The following is a 12,051-nucleotide window of genomic DNA, read 5'->3' on the forward strand; positions in this document are numbered from 1 at the left end:
AGCAGGCCAACAAAACCCTCTAGCAAAAAGCTCATTTGTTATCTATGTGGACTTGGAAGGCCATACTAAACCCATGTGCCTGAAAAAACTTGGCTAAGATGACACAAATGTGCTGTGTACCACATCCTCACACTGAAAATTATCTTTAAAATGACTGTTCTATTAAAATGCAAAACATTGAAGTTAATGGAACCAGTCTTAGGGCCTTGATTGTATCTAGGAGTGGTTAGACACTGGTACACAGGAAGTTGGTACCACCCAACATTGTCAGCAACAGTGACACCATCCCTATCTGTTGTGTTCATGGAGACGAGAAGCCTTATCCATCAGCTCCATGTACGGTAGGAGGTCAAACTTACCTTTTCAACATTGGGGTTGCTGATAATCTGCCTCTTGATGCTGTTCTAGAAAGAGACCTACCAGTTCTTTTTGGATTTGTTGGAGCCAGAACAAAGCAGAAAGTGTAACGCAGTGGTAACCAGAATGCAGGCCATGCAATCCAATGAGCCCTCCGCAATTCTCAGTGCCCTGCCCTTTTTCAATGAGGAGTTGGAGACCACACCTGGGAAGTCTCGGGAAACCCGCAGACAGAGAAGGCAGTAGAAACTCCAAAAGACAGTAGTGACACCATCAACTAGCACTGAGACACTGGGGTTTCAAGTTCCAGGTAATATAAGTGATATGCAGAAAACTGATTAATCTTTAGTCTCTCTTTTCCAGAAAGTAAAGGAGAAGGAGGCTGAGTTGTACATCCTGAGTGAGGAGTATATCCTGCAAAATGGCATCCTATATCGTCAACAAGAGTCAGCGGTGCAGCTAGTGGTTCCTCAAGCAGCTAGAAACACCATACTTGCCTTGAGGCACTCAGTTCCCTAGGCTGGCCACCTGGGCTGTTAAACACCCCCCAGATCTCCACTTCAACCACTACTCATTATTGGCACCCCATATGAGCACCTTGGGATGGACCTTGTTGGTCCTGTAGATAGAAGCAAAGCAGGAAAACCTTTATATGCTGGTTATAACAGACTATGCTACCAAGTATCCAGAAGTCTTTCCACTAAAATCATAAGGCAAAAGCAGTTACTCTCTGTTTGGTACAATTCTTTTCAAGGGTGGGCTTCCCTTGTGAAATATTAACTGATCAGGGAACTAACTTTATGTCTACTCTGCTGAGACAGGTTTACCAGTTACTGGGTATCAGGAGCGTCAGGACATATAGCGTCAGGACAACATATTATCCTCAAATGGATGGGCTAACAGAGTGCTTTAACTAGACCCTAAAACAGATGCTCAATGGCTGCCCTACCTCCTCTTTGCATACAGAGAAGTACCCCAACCCTCCACTGGTTTCTCTCCTTTTGAACTTTTGTATGGACATGAAGTTCGGGGGCCATTGGCGCTGTTGAGAGAGATCTGGGAGGGGGCAAGGGGAGGGTGGGATCTGTTAACGTTGTATCCGATGTCATCCAGATGAGAGAGCGGCTGGAGAAAATGGGTGAGCTGGCCCAATCACACATGACGGACACCCAGGAGCAACAGAAGTCCTGGTACGACATGTCAGCCAGGCAGAGATCCTTTGACCCATGACAGAAAGTTCCGGTGCTCCTACCTAGTGATGACAACACACTGTTGGCTAAACGGCAAGGACCGTTCCAAATCCTAAAGAAACTTGGGCCAATTACATTCCAGGTATCAACACCAGGGCACTCACGCTCCAGTAGGGTACTACACATAAATCTCTTAAAAGAGTGGGTGCAGCGACCTGAAATAAAAACAGAAGTGATGCTAATAAGAGGATCAACGATACTTACATATCTCTAGTGACCTGGTAGACCATGATCTCAGTAAACTCTCCGAGAGCCAAAGGCTTCAGGTGAGATCTATCTGTAATTCAGAAGTTTTCCAGGAGAATCCTGGGAGAACAAATATTGTTGAACATGACGTTGTTGTTAGCAAAGGTGCTTCTGTGAGAAGATTAAGTTACAGGATCCCTGAGTGCCTGTTGGCCTCACTGAGGAGGGAGGTTGACCTGATACTGTCCCTGGAGATCATAGAGTTGTGATGCTCGCACAAAGGAAGGATGGAGGCATAAGGTTCTGCATTGATTTCAGGTACCTGAATTCAATTTCTTAATGTCATTCCTATCCCACACCAAGAATTGATGAACTGCTTGAAAGGCTAGGAAAGCCTTCAGGACACCATGGGGCCCTTTCCAGTTCACAGTAATGACATTTTGGTTGAACGGCGCTCCAGCAACTTTCCAGAGAATCATGGACCAGGTACTTTGTGATTTCTCTGGTTTTGCTGCTGCATATCTGGATGACATTGTCATTTACAGTAACATGTGGCAGGAACACCTGGAACACCTGCAAGCTGTCTTGGATCGCCTTCATTCTGCCGGACTGACTGTCAACCCATCGAAGTGCGTCTTTGCTGCTGCAGAGACAGAGTACCTGGGCCACGTCATCTTCAATGGGGTTGCACACCCTCAGGTCAACAAAACCCAGGCCATAGAGTCCTGTCCCCTGCCACAAACAAAGAAGCCGCTCTGTTCCTTTTTGGACTATCCGGCTTCTATCACCACTTCATACCTCATTTCTCCAACAGGGCAGCTCTACTCACAGACTTGACTAGATCTCGGAGTCCCAATCAGATCCAGTGGACAGAGGAGGCGTAGGCATGTCATAAGCACCACTGTGGGGGATATTTCTCTATCCATATTTAGTATCACTTTTAGTTTACAAGTTTTATTTTAAGACAATGATAATTTAAGATAATGCTTTGTGGTGGTTGACAGGGAAGTGTACGGAGTGTGGAGTTCTTCATGCTGGAAAAAGAGCCGGTTCCAGAGCTGATTGCCTCCACAGTGGAGAGCAGTATCCTGCCTCATGACAAGCTTCTTCTTCAGTATATCAAGGTAAAACAACACCACTGCTGGAACATTAACCCTTGTGCCCTCTTCAAATGTATTTATATTTTTCTGCTGTGAAGTTAAACAACTTCTGCTCAAAACTAACAAACGTTAAATTATTTTCAGGATTGTAACCCTTTAAATGACACAAAATCTGCAATAAAATCATCAATATTTGCTTTTGTATTTTGTTGTTCATTTCTGATCTTTTTATGGCTTTTGACGGTAGAGAAGAGGGGAAAGAGGGAAAGAGGGAAAGAATCCTCCCCGGTCTCAGGGATCTCTGTGAGAGACAGGAGGCTTCGGGAGGTCTCGCGCAAGATCCGAGATGGGTATGTGGTAATCATTGTGAATAGTTAGTCAGTTTTCAACCCATAGCAGCCCCTCCCTACCTCTTGTATGTTGTTAGTTTCCCTCTGTCTCTCTCTTTTATTATTGTTTTTCGGTCCAAGACAGTCATCCAATGCCACTGTGAATGCAACTCTCAGGAGACAGTGCGAGATCCATGCTGGCGGCCTCCAGTTGCTAGATGACAACAAGTCTGATCTGACTTTTAAGCATTTTTTTTTCTGTATTATCTCTACAAATTCCATTTCCTTTTTCTTTTTCTAAAATCGGAATACAATTCGAACCGACCTGGACCCCCTGTAGATTTGTTTTGATTACTTTTTCAACCACTGTTCCAAAGGACCCAGCATCATGAGCACAGCAACTTCACTCACAGAGAAAACCGGGAAATCCAGCCACTCTCCAGATTACAAAAGAAAACGTTCAGATTCACTGCCCAGCACAGGTACATCTCCATCCACATCCCAGAAACCCCCTTGCTGCACTGAGGTAACAGAAATAGTCCCCTCAATCAAAAATAGAGCTCGCCATTTTTAAGTTAATATGAATCACTTATCAAAGTTGGAAAACTTTCAATTAGTTGAGGTGACGTAAACGTATAATATTGAGTTAAAATAACATTTTCATAGACTTGAAGTAAAACTTAGAATTTTATGTTATTATTACATTTTGTTTTTACAGTGTGTATGGCAACCCTATTTGATAAACTGTTCTATATTAAAAATAAAACAAATCAAAAGCTTTTTTTCCATCTATTTTCACTGGCATTGGCTTCATGAATTGGGTGTAAATACCATAGACATTACCAGCCTTTACAGTGAGATATCGCCCTCTACTGGGTGAAAGAAGTAATTGCATCCAGTTAGTATAACGGTGTTAGTAGGTTTATTTTAGAGGTTGTGGGCAGAAGTTATAGGTGCTATATATCACTGTGGGTTGACAATTAAAATATGTTGATTTGGACCATGTTTTAGTTTAAACTTATTCGGAGTTAGTTTATAGTTTAATGGTCTAATGGGGGGATTTCAGATGTTGCCATAAAAACATTTGTAGGCCTACTATTTTTACAATCGTCTAGCACATGTATCTGTAGCTCTTGTGACCTCAGGAAAGATCTGGAGTTGTCAGAGCTTTCCAGAAGCAAAAGCACAGGTGCTATATCTGGCACCAGCAGCCCCCAACCCCCCCCAACAGGCCCCAGCCCCCCAACAGGCCGCTCAGATGACTAACCTCACGAGCAGCAAGAAACACTGAAGCAGCGCGTGAGACTCATTCAAAATGACGGAAAGTGTCGGGTAAGTTTTTACAAAATCATTGTAACTTCTTTTACCTCGAATCATCATCTGGTATGAAATGGCTACATCTAGGCTACAATAGAACTAATCCTACAACATGATTACCATAATGTGTCCCCATGAAGCCGCTTCATGCTCGTTAATAATGACAGCTGTAAATCTGTCTCCTGTCATTTTATTCATCTTCATGTGTCATTTTAATGCGTCAATATCCCTTATCTGTTCAATGTGTCATAATCCTCTGTTATTTTCCATTACTACTAACCCTTAATATTTACAGCAAAACCACACAGTAACTTGTCCGTTGTCAAGGTACTGTTGGAACGCTCCATTTACCGGAAGTTTATTATTTTTTTCGTAATAAAGTCATATTTTATCCATACAGGAAATTAAGCTCCTTAAGTACTGCAAAAGACAACATTTCATTTCTTTAGTAAATCTCTTAATTTAACTGTTAACCTCAACTGATTTACTTACAGTATAAATCAATACATTAAAACATATCTGTTCATCTATTTAAACAACAACACTGTTAAATAACTGTAAAGCTTGAATTTGATCAAATCAACACTCACATAAAGAGCTTAGTGTATATTTTAATACTGTATGAGGTTTGTGTACATATTCATTGTGATTGATTCTCTGACTTATTTGTGTGTGTGTGACAAACAACATTCAAACAACATCTTCTATTATTCTCTTATCCACACACACGCACATTCACACACACTGGCAGTATACACAACAACTCAACAAGATTGAAAAGTTCCACTCGATATTCCGTTATTCCATCAGATGATACGCACAGGACAGCAATGGCATCAAGCAGCTCCACAAACATATTGAAATGAAGGCATGAGGAGCATCTTGTTTGATTCTACAATGAAGTCATTTAACTTTTCTCTGCAGAGCTGATGTGGAGTCCAAGGTCAGACCCATGGCCTTCCAGTCTCAAAAAGAAATGTTTGAGAAGATGGAGGATTCTTTTAAATTCTGTGCAGGTTGCCAGAAATGGCCGAAACAGCTTTCAAACCCTCAGAGTCTGAAGCGATGTGCAAGGTAACACAAAAACAGCAAAAAGCTGCCAAAATGTTACCTTATCAAACTTGACCATTTTACTATAACATATTTCTGTGCTCCATCTTCCTGCAGATGTCTGCATGTGTATTACTGCTGTAAGGAGTGTCAGAAAGAGGACTGGTCCAAACACAAGAAGTTCTGCTCACAGCTGCGCCTGGCTGCCATTGATAGAGTAGTGGAGTGGCTTTTGCTTAAAGGTACATTTCTATGAAAGCAAAAGGTTGTGTCCAGAATCATTCACTCATTCTCACTTCTTCCTGCTCACTGCAGAGGATTAACAATTGTGAGAATACAGAAACACCAGTCGGGTCATTTTCTCTGCATGTGCCATAAATAATATCATTTAAGTTTTCTCTTTTCTCCCTGACTTCTCTTGTTTTCTCTGGATGGCATGTTGCTGGGTTAGTGACCATCAGTTGTACAGAAGTTTTCCCAATGTATAGTTAGATACTTTAAGTCAATACATTAACATAGGGTTTGTTTTTTCTTACCTAACAAACTTTTTTTTGTTTCCTACCATTAGGAGATCTTCCATTTGCCACACAGAAATGGTCAAAGCCACAGTCAGAAGTCAAAGGTTGGGATGACTGGCTTGCCATGCAGGGAGATCTCACCTCTTGCCTCAGTCCGGTTTTAAGCGGGGCAAACATGAAAGGCTTGTGGACACACACAGGCAGACCTCAGCCAGGCAATGAAGACCTAAAGCAGTCCCTGTGGAGGGTGTGCAGCGAGTTCTTCTCCAGGCCGCTCACCATAGCCTGGGGGATGAGGATGTTTGGTCTCAACCCTTTCTCCAGACCTCTCACCATCCACCTGGTGGGAGTGGCTCAGAGTGAGACTTTAGCAGCGAGACTCACTGACTATGATGAGCTGAACAAAATGTTCCCTGGGCACCAGGGTATCGAGATCGTCATGGTGGGACCAGAGGTTGTGGGCGGGCCAATCGTGAGGCCTCCTCTTACAGCGTTTGGCCCCAGGCAGAGGGTCTACATCAGCGCCTACAAGGGTCTGTACCACGAGTTCTGGGAGGAGCTGGTGGAGAAAGAGAAGGCAGCCAAGCCGGACCTGGTGGTAGGATTTCATCCTGGTGAGAATAAGATTTTTACCATCTCAAATCTGAATGTCTTTGTTGTATTGTGTGCTTCTTATTGAACTCACTTTGATGTGTACTTTTTTTTTTTAAGGATTTGATGCCAGTCAGGCCCTGGATCAGGGTTGGCTTCCAACTCTTCTGCTGCTCAGAGATTATGAGATTCCCTCCATGTTTACTGCTCTAAAGTGAGTCTCAAGAAGAGTGATCACATGGTTGAATACCTCAAACTGAATAGTTATGGACTGTTACTTCACTTCAATATTTCCACTTCCATCACTTTATACTTCTACTTCACAACTTCAGAGGAAAACATTGTACTAATACTACACATTTATTTCACATCATTGTAATCCTCTGATTAAGATCCCATTAGAACATGATCAGTTAATAGATTAAGAACCACACTAGTTGAGTAGTTTTGTAATAATGAGCTCTACCAACACCAGCTCCAATATTTAAGTCTGTTCAAATGTTTTTTTGTTGTTGTCTGGAATAAAAACACAACATATTTAAAGGTCTACACATACACATAAAGAAAGCAAGAACATGTTACGAGATGCTGTTAATGAAAAAAACCTTTCCATGAGCCAATCAGTATAAGAAATATTTGACCTTAGATAATTCAAGGACATGCTAGAGTATTTTATTTTGCATTCTATATTACTATTTACAAAAACAACAGATTTGAAATATTACATAGATAGATAAACGTGTCTGCAGAGTTATGATAACTAAATACAAGAAAAGGTTTATTGCAGTTTCACAGATAACAGTAGGATTATTGTAGCTGTTTCCTACATTGCCAATAAAGTATTCTGTAAAGTGCTTCTTTTTTGGATTTCAGTAGAGTATTAGGGATCAATTAGGGGTGGCTGTGGCTCAGTTGGTAGAGTCGTCACCTCTCAACCGGAAGATCAAGGGTTCAATCCCCAGCTGGCCAAATGTCCAATGTGTCCTTGGGCAAGACACTTAACCCCAAATTGCTCCCGCTGCTTCAGTGGTGGTATATGAATGGGATTAGTTACTACTGATGGATGATACTACATAGTGATCACTACCATCAGTGTGTGAATGGGTGTGAATGTGTAGGTGTGACATGTGGTGTAAAAGCACTTTGAGTAGTTGGAAGACTAGAAATGTGCTATATAAGCTCAAGTCCATTTACCAATTGGTTCATTATTAGGTGCTATAATGAAAAGTTTTATAAATTTAGTCTGGTAGCATATGATTAATAGTCTGTAATAGATGATAGTTTCAGACATTGTTAGGTTAGCTTTCAACCAGCTCAGGCTCACTTGGTGATAACCTTTATGGTACACAAATATGCACATTGACAGTGTAAAGAATTTGCTTCACTGTATTGTTTCACATGTGCAAATCTGACAAATATGCTACCAAGTCAACAAATCCTACTTTTTTGTATCTTCTATTCATGACATGTTTGTTGAATGTAATATCTGCTGATGCATCTCGTCCTCATTCACAGTGAGACAGAGATGACATACTCCCTGCAGATCCTGTTGGAGCTGGAGATGGACCTGAAGGGAAGTGGAGCCAACCCTTTTGCCTCTTTAAAACCAGAAGTGGAGGGTCCGTGTCCCAACAAGCCCCCCCTCTTCTGCAACTCCCACTACTTCTGTTTCCAGGGTCTGCTGGAGAGCGTGGAGTTTGAAGAGCCAGAGGAGGCCTGAAGGAGCTGAGTACTGACACAACTCTGAATTTAGAGACTTTAATGCCTTTCTATTTTTTCCTATAATGAAATACTACAATAACAATAACAGAAAAAGAGTGTGTAAATACACATTTGATTGGTTAACTGTCATATCCTTTTTATTTGGTAGCAGCTGTGAAAGTGTTGGCTGTGACATTTGCCTTCACTATCTCATTTTTATTGCATTCAACGGCCAGAGTGTGACATTTGAATAAACTGTCTGTGAACTATTAGCAGAGTCAATAAAACATTATAGAAGTAGTCAAATGTCCACTGATATTATACTATCAAAAGTTACACATTGTTGTGCGTGTGTGAGATGACATTCTCCACTTATGTTTTGTAAACTTCAACTTCATGTCCATTCACTTTTTCACTCGTTTGAACTTGATACACAACAATAATAATGTAATAAAAGTGTAATACGATTGTATATTTGTCCTCATCTGTTAATTTTTGTTTTACTTTATATCAAAATGTTTGAGAATTAGGAGTGCAAAATAGTGTGATGTAGGCTAAACCACCTTTAAATATCCCATTTGAATGTTTTTTATAACACTTTTGAAAGAGATGAAAGATGCCAATAATACATGTTCCTCATGAAAATTTTATTTTACTTAGAGTACAGGATGTTACATATACAAATCAGTGTTTCCATCTTAATATCTCTGAACAATTCTAACGAGATCTGAATGATAACACCAGGTCTACAATGTAAAAAACAAGATTTACAATGCCTCCTATGGTCACAGTGTTTACGTCTGCTAAGGAACACTTGTGGCAGATGTAAGGATTGTACCTGGAGCGTTTGTACCCAAAGGTGGACCACAGAAGGACAGCGAGCAGGTACAACAACACCGCAACAAAGTTAAACACCAGCTCCATCTTGCTGAGCCCGAATGAGAGGAGACATTGCAGCAGAGTTTTTGCACACAGTATGTTGGCTTGATTTGTTTGTCATATTCAGCAGGCAATCCAAATTGAGAATCCAAAATCAGCATTTGAAATGTACCCTCTTCTATGATAACGATGAATATCCCCCTTCTTTACATTTCTACTTACACACATCCATTGCTCCGAAACCTAAATGACACAAAGACATACGCAGAAGGATTCAAAAGCAGACTCCCAACGGGTAGAGTACAAAAAAGCAGGTTTATTTAACGTGTGGTTCAATACACAAAGAGTCCAAGAGCACAGGCAGAAAGGCAGGTCAAAAACAGGCATGCACACTACTACTTAGTTACACTTAAACACATTGAACTGGCAACACAAGGGAGGACACACAGAGACTACTCATTCCCTACTCCCTACTCACTATATAGTGCACTATATAGTGAGTAGGGAGTGATTTCAGACGCAGCCTATACGGACGTGAGTACAATCAGGGCGGGGCGGACACACAATGAGGGAAACATTAGGATCAGGATCTGGAAGACAGAGACAAGGGTAAGTAAGAAAATAAAACAGGAATAGACAATAATGAAAAATGAACACTAAAAGAAACACAAAAACACGTCAGCTAACAAATATAAACATGCTACTTCTCTTTTCAATCCACTTAAATCCATCTTCATCATTCTTCAATCACTCATTAGTCCAGAATGATATCTTTATTAGAATGTGAATTTATTTTCAATGCACATTATTACACAGGCCAAATCATTTGCCAGACACGGTGCAACACATATTGCATATATTACTATTCTTTATACAATTCATATTTTAATCACAGAAAAACTCTAAAAAATATATTAAATGGTAAGAAAAAAAACACACATGTAAGGCTTACTTGTGATTTCAGGATTAATTATAAAGCATGCATTAACCTGACATTAATTCACTTTTTTTTTTTTTTACACGTTTCTGTTCTGTGCTTAATGTTATCCTGTTTACTGACATACTTCAGGTTCTTACTCAATATCCCCCTATGGTTTTTAACCCTATTATGCAAATGGTATCATGAATTTTTTTAAACAATGTTTTGGGGGACTTCATCGGAGAGACAGAACATTAAATAGAGTTGGAAATATGGGCGAGAGAGAGCGGGGATGACATGCTTCTGTCGCTCCACTTTAAAGAAAATGTGTTCTGAGACCAGCCGTTTAGAGATTTTTCCTTCATGGCATCACAGGTGACACTTTCCACAGCTAGGTGTTTGTTCTGCACTCTGAGTCTGCCTTCTCACGTTAAACAATAGGACATGGTGCAAGAAAGCCCGAGCCATCCAAGCCTTTCCAGAGAGGGGGCGTGGTCACACACAGCTCATTTGCATCTAAAGCTACACTGTAGACAGAAACATCCTGTTCTGAGCAGGGCTGAAATAGAGGGGTTTATACACATGATAAAGGATACCAGTGGATTTTTGGCTAGAAACTTCCCAGACATGTTTTGGGGAGCTCTGAGACTTATTTCAACTTGTTGCTAAGGAGTACAATATGTGACCTTTAGGGTGAACCCAGTATTTACTAGAAACCTCGAATTAGCCAGAAATGTTCACCATATTTTTCAGTTTTAATGCTTTGAAGGGGTTTAAGAGAAGTAACCTTACAGTGTGTTCATCTGTACGGCTCAAGTTGACCTGAAGTACAAGCAGTTGTTTAAATGTGCAGTTAGGAAGAGTACAGGAAAGTCTTCATTGTGTTTAAGTGCGTTTAAAGCCACAGATGCCAAGCAGGGTAAAAATGAGATCCAGTGTGAAAAGAATGAGATTCACATATGTCAAAAAAGCGACCATAAACTGAATGGCCCAGATACAGTAGCTGGGGGGGCAGTCATGGGGCCGAGGGTTGTTTTTGAACATAAAAATGGGATACATAATGGCAGCAAATATATACAGTATCACAGAGATCACCAGAAATATAAAGACAAATCTGTCCAGGTTAAAGGGCAAACACTTCTTCAGTTTCTTGAGGATGTTGGTGGCGATGATTAAAGGCAGGATGGGGAAAGGAATGGCATATGCTATGACACACAGGATCAGAGCGATCTTGTCTCTGTAACCAGACAGAGAAATGAAAATCATGCAGCTCACAAATGCCTCCAGAACCTTCCAGAAGCCAGGCAGAGCAGCCAGGTAGCTCCCTTTCTTCCTGTCCAGCAGTTTGTCCTTCACCACTTCAAGGACGTACAAAACGGCGCACACAATGGCGAACACGCTCACTATCAGGCCGTACAGGCATTTCAGACAGGCGTAGAAGTTGGCGTAGAAAATAGCGACAGAGACTGTCATGAGAGAAGAAGACATGGCCATCCCTGTGGTGAAGTCAGCCCAGTCCATGCAAAGGATGAGGAGGATATCCAGCTTGAACATCTCAATGATGGTGATGATGAGGGTCATGATGGGGCAGAAGGCCCAGGTGAACATTGCATAGTTCCAGTAAGTGTGGCTGCTCCCTCCTCGGAACAAGCCCAGGACGAAGGTGACCAGACACAGGACGATCTGACACATGTGGAGCCCACCTCGACCAGACAGTAGAGTGGAAGGAGTGAAAACTGCCTTCGATAATGTGTCTTTTACATCAGCAATAACTCCCATCTTTAAATTAACCAAAGAGGGAGAAGTTGAAAAAGCTTGATATGTCCTCTGAGAAAGCTGCTCCAAACTGTTGCT

General features: G+C 41.3%; 2 protein-coding genes across 2 annotated transcripts; one reads left to right on the forward strand and one right to left on the reverse strand.

Moving 5' to 3' along the window:
* Positions 1–4,461: 4,461 nt before the first annotated feature.
* On the forward strand, positions 4,462–8,723 carry mss51 (MSS51 mitochondrial translational activator). The gene is made up of 6 exons (XM_061027967.1): positions 4,462–4,554; positions 5,464–5,613; positions 5,707–5,831; positions 6,158–6,721; positions 6,819–6,912; positions 8,214–8,723. Exons 1-6 carry the CDS (start codon positions 4,538–4,540, stop codon positions 8,416–8,418), a joined length of 1,155 nt encoding a protein of 384 aa, XP_060883950.1. The 5' UTR covers positions 4,462–4,537; the 3' UTR covers positions 8,419–8,723.
* A 2,315-nt stretch (positions 8,724–11,038) lies between these two features.
* On the reverse strand, positions 11,039–12,007 carry LOC132955455 (myeloid-associated differentiation marker-like protein 2). The gene has a single exon (XM_061028305.1). It carries the CDS (start codon positions 11,974–11,976, stop codon positions 11,083–11,085), a length of 894 nt encoding a protein of 297 aa, XP_060884288.1. The 5' UTR covers positions 11,977–12,007; the 3' UTR covers positions 11,039–11,082.
* Positions 12,008–12,051: the final 44 nt, after the last annotated feature.

Source organism: Labrus mixtus, chromosome 21, assembly GCF_963584025.1.
Source record: "Labrus mixtus chromosome 21, fLabMix1.1, whole genome shotgun sequence".
Lineage (NCBI taxonomy): Eukaryota > Metazoa > Chordata > Actinopteri > Labriformes > Labridae > Labrus > Labrus mixtus.

Bases quoted from the DNA above. Each gene is read 5' to 3' on its own strand.
- mss51 (XM_061027967.1), top strand. The intron at 5,832-6,157 runs GTACATTTCTAT...TCCTACCATTAG, and splicing joins GGAGTGGCTTTTGCTTAAAG to GAGATCTTCCATTTGCCACA. The intron at 6,913-8,213 runs GTGAGTCTCAAG...CCTCATTCACAG, and splicing joins TCCATGTTTACTGCTCTAAA to TGAGACAGAGATGACATACT.
- LOC132955455 (XM_061028305.1), bottom strand. From the start codon at position 11,976: ATGGGAGTTATTGCTGATGTAAAAGACACATTATCGAAGGCAGTTTTC.